The sequence below is a fragment of the Mobula hypostoma genome, chromosome 4 (genome assembly GCF_963921235.1).
Source record: "Mobula hypostoma chromosome 4, sMobHyp1.1, whole genome shotgun sequence".
NCBI lineage: Eukaryota > Metazoa > Chordata > Chondrichthyes > Myliobatiformes > Myliobatidae > Mobula > Mobula hypostoma.
The window spans coordinates 198,601,275-198,616,426 of NC_086100.1; the positions used below are offsets into that span (position 1 = coordinate 198,601,275).

A 15,152-nucleotide genomic window follows, 5' to 3' on the forward strand; every position below is an offset into this window, starting at 1 on the left:
AGAACCCATCAACCTCCGCTTTAAATGTACCCAATGAATTCTGCAGATTCGCCACTCTCCGACTAAAGAAATTCCTCCTCATCTTTGTTCTAAAGTGACGATGGCTTTCGACAGTCAAAGATAAAGCAACTCCCTCCACCCTACCCATCTTTGCAAGACAACATTAGGAGTTATTCCCTCCCATCCCAGCAGAGCCCTGGGTCAGTCCCCTCCCTCGGCTGATTCCCAGGAATCTGGAGCTCTGCAGAGGGAACAGGCAACCCCAGGGAGAAGATAAACAATGTCCTCTCGTAGTATCAGAATTAGAATCAGGTTTAACATCTTCGACATATGTCATCAAATTTATTGTTCTGCGGAAGCAGTACATCTCATTATAGGAAACATTCACTCCATCAAGGTCTCTCACCATTTGATAGGTTTCAACGAGGTCACCCCTCATCCTTCTGAATTCTGCTGAATACAGGCCAGAGCCATCAAACACTCTTCTTATGGCACCCCTTTCAATCCTGGAATCAATTTCATGAAACTCCTTTCAGTTTCAGCATATCCTTTCTAAGATAAGGGCCCAAAACTGCTCACAATACTCCAAGTGAGGCCTTACAGGTGCTTAATAAAGTTTCAACATTACATCCTTGCTTTTATGTTCTAGTCCTCTTGAAATGAATGCTAACGTTGCATTTGCCTTCCTCACCACAGGCTCAACCTGCAAGTTAACCTTTAGGGAATCCTGCACATGGACTCCCAAGTCCCCTTGCACCTCAGTATTTTGTATTTTCTCTCCAGTCAGAAAATTGTCACCCCTTTCATTTCTTCTCCCAAAGTGCAGAACCACATGCTTCCCCATATTGTATTCCATCTGCCATTTCTTTGCCCATTCTCCTAATCTGTCTAAATCTGTCGGTAGCCTCTCTACTTCCTCAAAACTATGTGCCTCTCCACCTATCTTCATATCATCAGCAAACTTTGCATCAAAGCATCAGTTCCATCATCCAAATTATTGATATATAATGCAAGAAGAATCAATCCCATCACAGAATCCTGTGGAACACCACTAGACACCGGCAGCCAACCAGAAAAGGATCCTTTTATTCCCACTCTTGGTCTCCTGCCAATCAGCCATTGCTTTATGCATCTTTCTTGTAACACCATGGTCTCATAGCTCGTTAAGCAGCCTCACATGGCACCATGTCAAAGGCCTTCTGAAAATCCAAGTACACCATGTCTACTGATTCTCCTTTGTCTATCCCGCTTGTTATTTTTTCAAAGAATTCCAACAGATCTTCAGCTAAGATTTTCCCTTGAGGTAACCATGGAGACTGCGGTCTATTTTATCATTTGCCTCCAAGAACTCTGAGACCTCATCGCTAATAATTGACTTCAACATCTTCCCAACCACTAAGGTCAGACAGACTGGCCTGTAGTTTCCTTTCTTCTGCCTCTTCCCTTCTTGAAGAATGGAGCGATATTTGCAATTTTTGGGGGGTTCCGGAACTATTCCAGAATCTAGTGATTGCTGAAAGATCATTACTAGTGCCTCCATGATCTCTTCAGCCACCTCTTTCAGAACCCTGGGTGTACACCATCTGGTCCGGTGAGTTCACACCCTACATTTTCCCAAGAACCTTCTCTCTAGTTATGGCGGCTGCACACACTTCATGTCCCCTGACACCTGGAAATTCCACCATACTTCTAGTGTCTTCCACAGTGAAGACTGATGCAAAATACTTATTCAGTTCATCCACTATTTCATTGTCCCCCCTATTACTATCTCTCCTGCATTGTTTTCCAGCAATCAAATATCCACTCTTGCCTCTCTTTAACACTTTATGGAGGAAACTTATTGATATCTTCTTCAATATTATTGGCTAGCTTACTTTCATCTTCCATTTTTACCTTCTTAATGACTTCTGTAGTTGCCTTCCATTGGTATTTGAAAGCTTCCCATCCTCTAACTTCCCACTTATTTTTACTTTGTTATATGCCCTCTCTTTGGCTTTTATGTTGGCTTTGACTTCTCTTGTTAGCGACGGTTATGTCATCTTTCCTTTAGAATACTTCTTCCTCTTTGAGATGGAAATATCCTGTGCCTTCCAAATTGTTTTTTGCGTCCTTCTTGGTCTTCGTTTACCGAAACCAGTGACAGTGGATCATGTCTCCATACCTCCAGTTTGTGTTCCCATAAACAAATTGGGAGAATTAGAGTGTCTGGGATGCATTTTCTGTCTTTTCTGAATTGCTTCCAGTCCTTTCTGAATTGTTTCCAGCCATTGCTGCTCTGCCATCATCCCTGCCAGTGTTCTTTTCCAGTCAATTCTGGCCAACTCCTCTCTCTTGCCTCTATAATTCCCTTTACTCCACTGTAATACTGGTACATTTGACTTAGCTTCTCATTCTCAAATTTCATATTTTCAAATATTCAGGGTGAATTTGTACCTATTATGACTAATTTCCCCTCAGAGTCCTTTTACCTTACAGTCTCTACATAATTGCAAACACCCATCCAGAAAACTGATCCCCTAGTGGGCTCAACCATGAGCTTCTCTAAAAATGCAACTCATAGGCACCCCAGAGAAGGAAAGTCTTTACCCAGAACGTGGTGGATGTGATATTTGTTGTTGTGGGGTGGTTCTCAGACAATGTGAGAGTACAAGGCTGCCTACCCAGCTCTCTGAACCTTTGCCTCTGGCATCAGAATTACAGGAGAGAATCACCCAGCTCCTGGAGGAGAAGAAGCAGTTGACGGGCAAGGTGACTGAACTGGAACTGCAAGTGGCTGAGCTACTGGAGAAGGTGAGTAATCCCCAGAACGGGAAACCTTTAAACTACCCAGAACATGGTGGAATGGAAATTACACTGCTCACTGCAAACCAGTCCCATTGCAACATCCACTTTCCCAGTGGATCCAACCCCTTCCCTTTCACTCCCATTGTCCACACTCCCAATGGACCCAACCCCTTCCCATTCACTCCCATTGCAACATCCACTTTCCCAATGGACCCAACTTCCCATTCACTCCCTCTGTCCACACTCCCAGTGGACCCAACCCCTTCCCACTCACTCCCATTGCAACATCCACTTTCCTAATGGACCCAACCCCTTCCCATTCACTCCCTCTGTCCACACTCCTAATGGACCCAACCCTTCTCATTCACTCCCTCTGTCCACACTTCCAATGGATCCAGCCCCTTCCCATTCATTCCCACTGTCCACACTCCCAATGGACCCAACCCCTTCCCATTCACTCCCACTGCCCTCACTCCCAATGTACCCAACCCTGTCCCAAACACTCCCTCTGTCCACACTTCTAATGGACCCAACCCTTCTCATTCGCTCCTTCTGTCCGCACTCCCAATGGACCCAACTCTTCGCATTCACTCCCTCTGTCCACACTCCTAATGGACCCAACCCTTCTCATTCACTCCCTCTGTCCACACTCCTAATGGACCCAATCCCTTCCCATTCATCCCACTGTACACATTCCCAATGGACCCAACCCTTCTCATTCGCTCCCTCTGTCCACACTCCCCATGGACCCAACCCCTTCCCATTCACTCCCACTGTACACATTCCCAATGGATCCAGCCCCTTTCCATTCACTCCCACTGTCCACACTCCCAGTGGATCCAATCCCTTCCCATTCACTCCCCCTGTCCACACTCCCAATGGATCTAAGCCCTTCCCATTCTCTCCTACTACCCATATTCCCAGTGCTTAAGGCAGAAACTGGAGCTGCTTGGGCTCCTGGCCACCTTGCAAACATTGGGACTATTTTGATGACAGTCCACAGGTGATAGAGGGGAGCTGATATCCGATATGGGTCCAAGCTCTGGGCCTGACTGCTCTGTGCTCTCCTTCTGCTGGTGTGATGCATGCATGCCTCCTGCTCTCAGTCAGTATCCTGGGATCTCTGCACTGGCAGAGGCTGCGGCATACTATATCAGCTCTCTGCCCAGTAGATCTGAAAGATCTCACAGCCTTTTCACTGGACACTATTCCCCGGATTCCTGGTGAGTCTTGATGAAGGGTCTCAGCCTGGAATAGTTTAGTTCCCTCCATAGATGCTGCCTCTCCTGCTGGGGACTATGCTTTTCCTTCGGTCCTCCAGTGTGCTTGGTGAGATCTTTCTGTGCATCCTGGCTGCTCATACTGCACCCAATTGGCCATGAGGTGTCTGGGACGTCACCGGAGTGCAGGGGCCATGTGGATGTCTCCTTGCTGCCCTCTGGACACATCGGCTGCGTCCCCTCTGTCCTCACCGTGCACCTCACGAGGTTCTTCAGCCCATCTATTTCCTGGGAGTCCCCCCGTACATCTTCTGGGCTAGGGGGTCTCTCCTGTTTCCTGACACCCTGTTTGTTTGTGACACACAGGCAGAGAGGGAACACAGGGAGAAGAGGTTGCTGAAGGACACGCTCAACAAGCAGAACAAGAACCTTCAGCGGCTCAGTACAGGTGCGAATGGCATTGACAACTCACCCAGCCTTCACGTCTACCCCAGTCCCTCTGGCACTCTTTCCCATTTCCTCTCTGCTTCTCTCTCTGTCTCCCTCTCCATCTCGATCTCCCCTTCGCCACAAACGTTCATCGCAAATGGACCCAGCCCAAAGGGCCGGCACGGTAGCACAGCGGATAGCGCAGTGCTGTACAGCAGCAAGAATCCAGGTTCAATTCCCACCACTGCCTGTCAGGAGTTTGTTCGTGTTCCTTGTGGGTTTCCTCCCATATTCCCAAGACATCCGGGCTAGGGTTACTGGGCTGTTCGTGTTCCTTGTGGGTTGTCGGCGTGCTATGTTGTCACTGGAAGCGTGGTGACTCTTGCGGGCTGCCCCCAGCTCTTCCTCAGACTGTGTTGGTCACTGACACAAACAAAGCATTTCACTGTTTTGATATTTCGATGCACGTGTTACATACAAAACCAATCAGCCCCTTCTGGGCACCCTGTTTACTTCTGACTCTCTCTCGTTCTTTCTTACTTCTTTCTCTGGTCTTCTCTTTCCCCCTCCCTCCCTTCCTCTCTATTTCTCTCCCCCTCTCTCCCCCTCTCTCCGTCTTGCTCTCTCCGTCTTGCTCTCTCCGTCTCTGTCTCTATCTCTATCTATCTATCTCTGTATCTCTCTCTATCTCTATCATTCTATCTCCCGCTCAGTCTGTCTCTCTGTCTCTTTTTCTCTCTCTGTAACTCTGGTGTTCAGGAGGGAGCTGAGACGAGTGAGGGACTGCCCACTCTAGGAGACAACACCTCTCCAGTGACAGTACGGAGTGAAACCCTATGCCCTCCCACCAAACCCCCCACCCCACTCACCCCACCCCTCCCATTCCAATGCTGCCACCGGGCATGGGCTCTGCCCAATAGCCCAGGCAGAGGAAGGCCACTCGGCCCTTAGGACGGGAAGCCATTGCACGTCCCTCCCGTTGGCTGGCCCCAGATGAGAGGAGGGGGGCTGTAACAGATTCTCTCTCTGTCACAGTCTCCACCCTGGTGACCCAGGAATACCAGGAACTACAGCAGAACCTGGAGCTGGAGCAGGGTCTCAGGCAGCGGGCAGAGATCTACGCCCACCAGGTACGGCGGGGCGGGGCAGGGCGGGGAGAGGTGAGGGTGATGGAGTGTTGGGGAGGAGCGTGTGGAGGTTAGATGTGATGGCGAGTGATGAGGGAGAGTCACAAGGGTGGAGAGAGTCAGGGATCAATGAGGGGCTGTGGGGGAGCAGTTTACAATGGGGGGGCGAGAGTGGACGGAGGGTGGAAGGGTTTGGGGTGAGGTGGAGAGAGTGAGAGAGTAGGGTGGGGATAGGGGAGAGATGGAGTGAAAGGGTTCAGAGTGGATGGAGGGTGGGAGGGGGTTGTGGCGAGAAGGTGACAAATTTTGGGAGATTGCAGGGGGATGGGGCAATGGGGAGGAGGAGGGTCTCAGGGTGAGGAACGTCCAGCTGACCCTGCCCTCTCCCTCACTCACTCTGGGACGGCCGCAGATGCGAGTGAAGAAGCAGGAGGCAAACCGGCAGAGTCTGATCCTCTTGGAGAGAGCAGAGCCCAGCATCCAGCTGCTCAAGGCCATGGAGGAGGTGGGCACCGCCCACCGGACCCTCCAGGAGGAACGCTTCCTCCACGAGAAACAGGTGAGGAGGGACACGGCGAGGGTACACGGGGAGAGGTGAGGGTGGGATACAACGAGGGGAGAGGTGAGGGTGGGAGACAACGAGGGGAGAGGTGAGGGTGGGAAACGACGAGGGGAGAGGTGAGGGTAGGGAATGACGAGGGGAGAGGTGAGGCTGGGAGATGACGAGGGGAGAGGTGAGGGTGGGAGATGACGAGGGGAGAGATGAGGGTGAGAAACGACGAGGGGAGAGGTGAGGGTGGGAAACGACGAGGGGAGAGGTGAGGGTAGGGAATGACGAGGGGAGAGGTGAGGCTGGGAGATGACGAGGGGAGAGGTGAGGGTGGGAAATGACGAGGGGAGAGGTGAGGGTGGGAGTCCTGACGAAGGGTTCCGGCCCGAAACATTGACTCATTGTTTCCACGGATGCTGCCCGACCTGCTGAGTTCCTCCAGCGTGTTGTGAGGGGGGAGGTGAGGGTGGGAAATGACGAGGGGAGAGATGAGTGTGGGAAATGACGAGAGGAGAGGTGAGGGTGGGAAATGACGAGGGGAGAGGTGAGGATGGGAAGGGCAAGGGAGAGGGCAGGGTAGGGATTGGTGCGAGGAGAGAGCACCACCTGCCTCAGAATTTCCATCCTTCCATTTCCTCCCTTCACTCCCCTTACTCCATAACATCCATCCACTCCCTCCACCCAGACTGTCCCCCTCCGTTCCTCTTCCTTGTGTACTATTAGCTCCGTTCCATCCAAACCCTCCTTCCCTCCCTCCACTCTCTTACTTCCCTCCATCTTTGCCCTCCCACCCTCGACCATTCCTCTTTCTTCTATGCATTCACACCCCCCAGCCCCAGCTCACTGCTCCTCACACAGCCCATCTCATCCGCCGCTCTTCCCCGTGGCTCTGCCTGGTTGTCTGAAGCTCTGCCTGGCCCTCTGCAGGTGACGGAGCTGCAAGCGCAGGTCGAGGGCAGTGAGTACAGGAAGGAGGTCGACAGGCTTCGGATCCTCTTGCAGTTGGCAGACGAACATCAAATCGAGCTTGAGGACAAAGTCCAGGAGGCTGAGAGGAGGAATCAGGAGCTCGAAACCAAACGTCAGTAACACTAAAACAGTGATCCCCAACCACCGGGCCGCAAAGTATGTGCTACCGGGCCGTGAGGAAACGATATGAGTCAGCTGCACCTTTCCTCATTCCCTGTCATGCACTGTTGAACTTGAACATAGGGTTGCCAACTGTCCTGTGTTTGCTGGGACATCCCGTATATTGGGCTAAATTGGTTTGTCCAGTATTTACCCTGCTAAGGTAGAGCGTTCCAATGAAACGTGCCAATAGAGCGTGCCAAAATGGCGTAAAGCACAGAAGCAATTACCATTAATTTATATGGGAAAAATTTTTGAGCATTCCCAGACCCAAAAAATAACCTAACAAATCATACTAAATAACACATAAAACTGAAAATAAATGACACTAACATATAGTAAAAGCAGGAATGATATGATAAATACACAGCCTATATAACGTAGAAATAATATATGTATAGTCGGGAAGATGAAGACAAAACCGATTAGTGGGGGGAAAAATCGGCACGTACGCGCATGTGCACACGTCACTCATGTGCACACAGGTGCCCGCGCGAGACTTCATGGTTATGGTAGTCTTTCTGGGGTAAAATGTCCCAGGATTTGACTGCTACTTTTGTCCCTTATTTGGGAGTGAGAAAGTTGGCAACCCTAACTGTAAAAGACATGTTGAGGTGAGTTTAACCCTACTTGAACACCCCCCCCCCACCCCCGTCGGCCGGTCCGCAAGAATATTGTCAATATTAAACCAGTCCGCGGTTCCAAGAAAGTTGAGGACCCCTGCACTAAAATAAGTGTGTAATGTGGGTGTGTAATGTGGTGGTGTAGAGGGACTTTCACTCTGTGTCTGACCCTAGGTGTGTGTGATGGGACAGTGTAGATGGGATGGTGTGGAGTGAGATTCATTCTGTGTCTGACCCTCAGTGTGTGAAGGGACAATGTAGAGGGCGCTTCACTCTGTGTCTAACCCTGGGAGTGTGTGATGGGACAATGTAGAGGGAGTTTCTCTCTGTCTGACTCCAGGAGTGTGTGATGAGATGATGTGAAGAGAGTTTTTTGAACAGGTAACCAAGAGGATTGATGAAGGCAGGGTGGTAGATGTTATCAACATAGACTTTAGCAAGACCTTTGACAAGGACTGGTCCAGAAGGTAAGGTCATTTGGGACCCAGAGTGAGGTGGACAATACACCATTGGCTTGGAGGAAGGAGGCAGAGGGTGCTGGTGGAGGGTTGATTTTCAGACCAGAGTCCCGTGACCATTGGAGGGCTGCAGTGACCGATGCTGGGTCTGCTGTTGCTTATTATTTACAGTATGCAATGGCTTGGAATAGAATGCTGCTGGTATGATTACTAAGTTTGTAGATGACACCAAAGTGGGCAGAGAAGAAGGTTGTCTAAGATTCCAACAGGGTCTAGATCAACTGGTCAGAGGGCCAAAGCAGACATCCCATCCTGCAAAAACTCATTTCAGTGAGGTAGCACCATCAATTTGCGGGAGACTTCCGGGAAAGGTGGGATGTCTGCAATAGAGTAGCTCCTGAGCAGCTAGCCAGCTAGTTTAAATAACGTTAGCTATGCTAATGAACGAATGACACCTGTTAAACTCACCTCAACATGTCTTTTACTGTCTTAACCCACCATGGGCAATAGAAAAGTCACTGTTGCAAACAGTGCAGCGAGCAACACTGTCATTATTTTGACCCCTATTAGGCAGGGGTACACTTTAGTGTAGTCTGGGGTGGCGTACATTTTATATTTTTTTTGGAGCACTCTGCCATGGCGTGCTCTCGCTCGCGCTCTCTTGCGCGGTCGCCCGTGGCATCTCAAGTGCTCTCGCTTGCTTTCTCTCTCGCTCGCTCTCTCTCGTGTGCTCTCTCTCTCGTGGTCGCTCTTGCGCTCTCTCTTGCTTTTCTCTCACTCACTCTCAAAAAAATTGATTTCCGTGATATTGTATATAATTTGCGGCATCAGGGAGCCACTATTAATATACGGGAGACTCCCGGAACTTCCGGGAGAGGTGGGATGTCTGCCAAAGAAAAGCAGATAGAAACTTGGACAACTGCCAAGTGTTACACTTCGGGTACTGAAACCGGGGCGAGACTTACACAATAACTGGTAAGGTCCTGGGGAGCACTGTATGACAGGGCGGCCTCGGATACAGGTACATGGGTCCCTGAAAGTGGTGGCACAGGTAGACATGGTGGTGAGGGAGGCATTCAGCATGCTGGCCTTCGTTGGTTAAAGCACTCCATACAGAAGTTGGGAGGTCATGTTACAACTGTACCAGACATTGGTGAGATTGCACTGTGAGGACTGTGTGTAGTTCTGGTTACCCAACTCTTGGAAGGATTTCATTCAGTTGGAGAGGGTGCAGAGAAGATTCACCAGGAGGCTGGAGTTATAAGGAGAGACTGGCCAGGCTGAGACTCTTTTCCCTGGAGCAAAGGAGGTTGAGGGGTGACCTTGTAGAGAGATGTGCAACAAATGTTGTCTAGTGAGTCAAGCTGAGACAGACGTTTTGGTTGTCATTGAGTTGTTGGGCCGAAGGGCCTCTTTCTGTGCTGTATGCTCAGCCTCCAGCTGAGGGATGCAGGGCGAAGGGTCATTCCTTCTCCAGGACACCGGGCAGAGGAAGGGAGGCTGATTTATTCACTTATTAGACATACAGCACTGAACGAGCCCTCCCGGCCCATCGAGCCTACCGCCCAGCACCACTGATTTAACCAAAGCCTAATCATGGGACAATTCACAACGACCGATTCATCCACGGCCGGTTCGTCTTTGGACTGAGGGAGGAAAGTGAAGCACCCGGAGGAAACCTGTACGTTCATGAAGAGGCCGTACAGTTGGCATCGGAATTGAAGTCTGAACTCTGGAACGCCCCAAGCGTTGTGCTAACCACTACCCTACCCCAGCCAAGGTTTAGCGGCCACCTGTATGAGATGTTTGAGGCAGGGAGGGGCACGGACTGCGGGCTGGTGAGGTGGGTGGGATTTGGAGGCCAGGTTTGTATGGTGGGGTGTGTGTGTGACGTGGAGGGGGGTGGTGGGTTTGATCGGCATTCTGCGCTGTCATCGGGCTCAGAACTTACCAATGTGCTTCTTTGCTTCTAGTCAGAGACCTGCAGCAGGAACGGAGCTCCTCAGACGGTCCGATGAGTGAGGTGGACAAGGGGGCCGCCGGCGTAACCCCACCTCCTCCACCCCCACCCCCACCACCCCCTCCGCCCCCACCAAGCGCAGCCCCTATCGAGTAAGTGAACCAAGATCCCACCAGCCTTCACCTACTGCTCAGCATTGTGTTCATGGTGTACCGGTACCAGAGCGAGTAGCGACGCTTGCATGTTGCGTCGGTGTCTCTGTTTCACTGTACGCTTCCGTACAAGTTTACTGTCACACAGGGGCTCCACAGTATCACAGCAGTCAGCGTGACACTATTCCAGCTCAGAGCACGGGCATTCGGAGTTCAATTCCAGCGTCCTCTGTAAGAAGGTTGGCATGTTCCTTCCCGTGAGTGCGTGGATTTCCTCCGGGTGCTCTAGTTACCTCCCGCAGTCCAAAGACATACTAGTTAGCAGGTCATTGTACATTGTCGTGTGATTAGGCTGGGGTTAAATAGGTGGGTTGAAGCATGGAGTGGTTCCTTGTTCTGGAAAGGCCAGTCCCGCACTGTATCCCTAAAATAAACCATAAGCACGCCTACAGCTAAATGATTGTCTCTCTGGGAACAATCTGGCCTAATGCAGTTTCTCCTCAAAACTTTGGAATGTGGGAGTAAACCGGAACACCCGGTGGAAACCCCAGAGGTCTCAGGTGGAACGTACAACCTCCTTACAGAGAGTGGAGGGAATTGAAGATGACAACGGGCTTGGACACAGTGGCTTCTATGGAACCAACCATATTTTTTTATGATCGCAATACAATGCTGGACATTAAAAACTTGAAGTACTGCAGGTCTACCTCATCAGCGAGTTGCTCCTTGGTGGAGAAACTGAAAGAGCTGGACTTGGTGCCCATTTACAGCCGCCCAGGGAGTGCTGCCAACTCCAGCGGAGTGCTGGGAGAGGTGTGACGCAGCATCCATGCTGGAGTCGTGTTCGCTCGGCAGAAGACGAGCTGTATTGTGTTCGACTGCAGACTGCTGCAACACTCACAGACTCAGGGACTTGGATTAATTTTTCGTGTGACTGTTTTACTGCTGCCTTATATGTGCCTGTGCTGTGTATGACTGTCGGTTCTGTGTTTGGCACCTTGGCTCTGGGGTAATGCTCTTTCGCTTGGCTGTATTCATGGCTCAGTGCTGGGACCCCAGTTGTTTACAATATATATTAATGACTTGGATGAGGGAATTAAATGCAGCATCTCCAAGTTTGCGGATGACACAAAGCTGGGTGGCAGTGTTAGCAGTGAGGAGGATGCTAAGAGGATGCAGGGTGACTTGGATAGGTTGGGTGAGTGGGCAAACTCATGGCAGATGCAATTTAATGTGGATAAATGTGAAGTTATCCACTTTGGTGGCAAAAATAGGAAAACAGATTATTATCTGAATGGTGGCCGATTAGGAAAAGGGGAGGTGCAACGAGACCTGGGTGTCATTATACACCAGTCATTGAAAGTGGGCATGCAGGTACAGCAGGCGGTGAAAAAGACGAATGGTGTGCTGGCATTTATAGCGAGAGGATTCGAGTACAGGAGCAGGGAGGTACTACTGCAGTTGTACAAGGCCTTGGTGAGACCACACCTGGAGTATTGTGTGCAGTTTTGGTCCCCTAATCTGAGGAAAGACATCTTTGCCATAGAGGGAGTACAAAGAAGGTTCACCAGATTGATTCCTGGGATGGCAGGTCTTTCATATGAAGAAAGACTGGATGAACTGGGCTTGTACTCGTTGGAATTTAGAAGATTGAGGGGGGATCTGATTGAAACGTATAAGATCCTAAAGGGATTGGACAGGCTAGATGCGGGAAGATTGTTCCCGATGTTGGGGAGGTCTAGAACGAGGGGTCACAGTTTGAGGATAGAGGGGAAGCCTTTTAGGACCGAGGTTAGGAAAAACTTCTTCACACAGAGAGTGGTGAATCTGTGGAATTCTCTGCCACAGCAAACTGTTGAGGCCAGTTCATTAGCTATGTTTAAAAGGAAGTTAGATATGGCCCTTGTGGCTAAAGGGATCAGGGGGTATGGAGGGAAGGCTGGGGCGGGGTTCTGAGTTGGATGATCAGCCATGATCATAATAAATGGCGGTGCAGGCTCGAAGGGCCGAATAGCCTACTCCTGCACCTATTTTCTATGTTTCTATGTTTCTATGTTTCTATGATATTCCTGTATGGTTGAATGACAATTGAACTGAACTAGAACCTCAATCACTGATGCACTAACCACTCTTCAATGTAGAAGATTCATACCAGCTCAGCCTCTTTCTGTGACTCAGTGCCTTGTCCTGGCACCCTCCTCGTCAATCTCCTCTGCATTCTTTCCAGCTTAATGACATCTTTGCTACAGCAGCGTGACCAAACCTGAATGTCATATCCCAGATGTTTTCCCAACATCACTATTGTCATTTTTTGGGTGATTTGGTGGCCTCCTTACTTCCAGTGCTGCATCTCATGCGATAAGTCTCCCCCAGCCCATGTCTCACTGATTGCCCACCCCACTGTCTCTCCTCCTTCCCAAGAGCATCACGCTCTCCTTCTTCCCACCAAGGTCAACCTCCATGTACAGAAACTGAGTGTTGCAACCTGCCCCACTCTTTTCCCAGGCTTAAATACATGGAGCCCTCCCCCACCCTCCTCAACCTCCCCTCCAGCCTCCCCCACCCTCCACTGTCGGATCCCTCCTCAACCTCCCCTCCAGCCTCCCTCATCCTCCACTGTCGGATCCCTCCTCAACCTCCCCTCCAGCCTCCCCCACCCTCCTCAACCTCCCCTCGAGCCTCCCCCACCCTCCACTGTCGGATCCCTCCTCAACCTCCCCTCCAGCCTCCCTCATCCTCCACCATCAGATCCCTCCTCAACCTCCCCTCGAGCCTCCCTCATCCTCCACTGTCGGATCCCTCCTCAATCTCCCCTCCAGCCTCCCCCACCCTCCTCAACCTCCCCTCGAGCCTCCCCCACCTCCACCATCAGATCCCTCCTCAACCTCCCCTCGAGCCTCCCCCACCTCCACCATCAGATCTGTTATCAACCTCCCCTCGAGCCTCCCTCATCCTCCACCATCAGATCCCTCCTCAACCTCCCCTCCAGCCTCCCCCACCCTCCTCAACCTCCCCTCGAGCCTCCCCCACCCTCCACTGTCGGATCCCTCCTCAACCTCCCCTCCAGCCTCCCCCACCCTCCTCAACCTCCCCTCGAGCCTCCCTCATCCTCCACCATCAGATCCCTCCTCAACCTCCCCTCCAGCCTCCCCCACCCTCCTCAACCTCCCCTCGAGCCTCCCCCACCCTCCACTGTCGGATCCCTCCTCAACCTCCCCTCCAGCCTCCCCCACCTCCACCATCAGATCTGTTATCAACCTCCCCTCGAGCCTCCCTCATCCTCCACCATCAGATCCCTCCTCAACCTCCCCTCCAGCCTCCCCCACCCTCCTCAACCTCCCCTCGAGCCTCCCTCATCCTCCACCATCAGATCCCTCCTCAACCTCCCCTCCAGCCTCCCCCACCCTCCTCAACCTCCCCTCGAGCCTCCCCCACCCTCCACTGTCGGATCCCTCCTCAACCTCCCCTCCAGCCTCCCCCACCCTCCTCAACCTCCCCTCGAGCCTCCCTCATCCTCCACCATCAGATCCCTCCTCAACCTCCCCTCGAGCCTCCCCCACCCTCCTCAACCTCCCCTCGAGCCTCCCCCACCCTCCACTGTCGGATCCCTCCTCAACCTCCCCTCGAGCCTCCCCCACCCTCCTCAACCTCCCCTCGAGCCTCCCTCATCCTCCACCATCAGATCCCTCCTCAACCTCCCCTCGAGCCTCCCCCACCCTCCTCAACCTCCCCTCGAGCCTCCCCCACCTCCACCATCAGATCCCTCCTCAACCTCCCCTCCAGCCTCCCCCACCCTCCTCAACCTCCCCTCGAGCCTCCCCCACCACCATCAGATCTGTTATCAACCTCCCCTCGAGCCTCCCTCATCCTCCACCATCAGATCCCTCCTCAACCTCCCCTCGAGCCTCCCCCACCCTCCTCAACCTCCCCTCGAGCCTCCCCCACCTCCACCATCAGATCTGTTATCAACCTCCCCTCGAGCCTCCCTCATCCTCCACCATCAGATCCCTCCTCAACCTCCCCTCCAGCCTCCCCCACCCTCCTCAACCTCCCCTTGAGCCTCCCCCACCCTCCTCAACCTCCCCTCGAGCCTCCCCCACCTCCACCATCAGATCTGTTATCAACCTCCCCTCAAGCCTCCCCCACCCTCCACCATCACATCCCTCCTCTACCTCCCCTCGAGCTCTCCCTCACCCTCCACCATCGGATCTGTTATCAACCTTCCCTCAAGCCTCCCCCACCCTCCACCATCAGATCCGTCCTCAACATCCCTCAAGCACTACCCCACTGGTTCCCTCCTCAACCTCCCCTCACAGTCTGTCAAAGCTCTTAGGTTCTCCCCTCCCTCCTATTGCCCGGAGTTCACCCTTGTCAGCCATGATGGAATGGTGGAGCAGATTCGATGGGCCAAATGGCCTAATTCTGCTCCTATGTGTTATGGCCTGGTGGTCTTCTCCCACCTAATATCCGGACCTATCTCAGCTCTGACCAGACTGTGCTCAGGACCTTGGCTTGGGCAGGCAGACCAGGGGAGGGAGGGTGGGTTGGTGTCTGGGTCACGTCTTGGCTCTCGAGCTGTGCCTGGACAAACATCACTCTACCTGGATGCATCACAGCCTGGTACGGCCACTGCTCTGACCGTGACCACAAGAACAACCTGGACACAGCTCAGCACACTCCTCATCCGGACAATCCCTGTCGAATTCTTCCCAATTTCTCTG

At 52.1% G+C, this 15,152-nt stretch overlaps 1 protein-coding gene across 1 annotated transcript in view; it reads left to right on the forward strand.

Moving 5' to 3' along the window:
* Positions 1 to 15,152, forward strand: part of LOC134345023 (shootin-1-like) — a 57,695-nt gene that overhangs the window by 25,518 nt on the left and 17,025 nt on the right. Inside the window, exons 6-11 of the mRNA XM_063045156.1 lie at positions 2,693 to 2,790; positions 4,371 to 4,452; positions 5,469 to 5,563; positions 5,973 to 6,119; positions 7,038 to 7,191; positions 10,293 to 10,431. Coding sequence (XP_062901226.1) covers positions 2,693 to 2,790; positions 4,371 to 4,452; positions 5,469 to 5,563; positions 5,973 to 6,119; positions 7,038 to 7,191; positions 10,293 to 10,431 — 715 coding nt within the window. The remainder of the gene's footprint in view (positions 1 to 2,692; positions 2,791 to 4,370; positions 4,453 to 5,468; positions 5,564 to 5,972; positions 6,120 to 7,037; positions 7,192 to 10,292; positions 10,432 to 15,152) is intronic.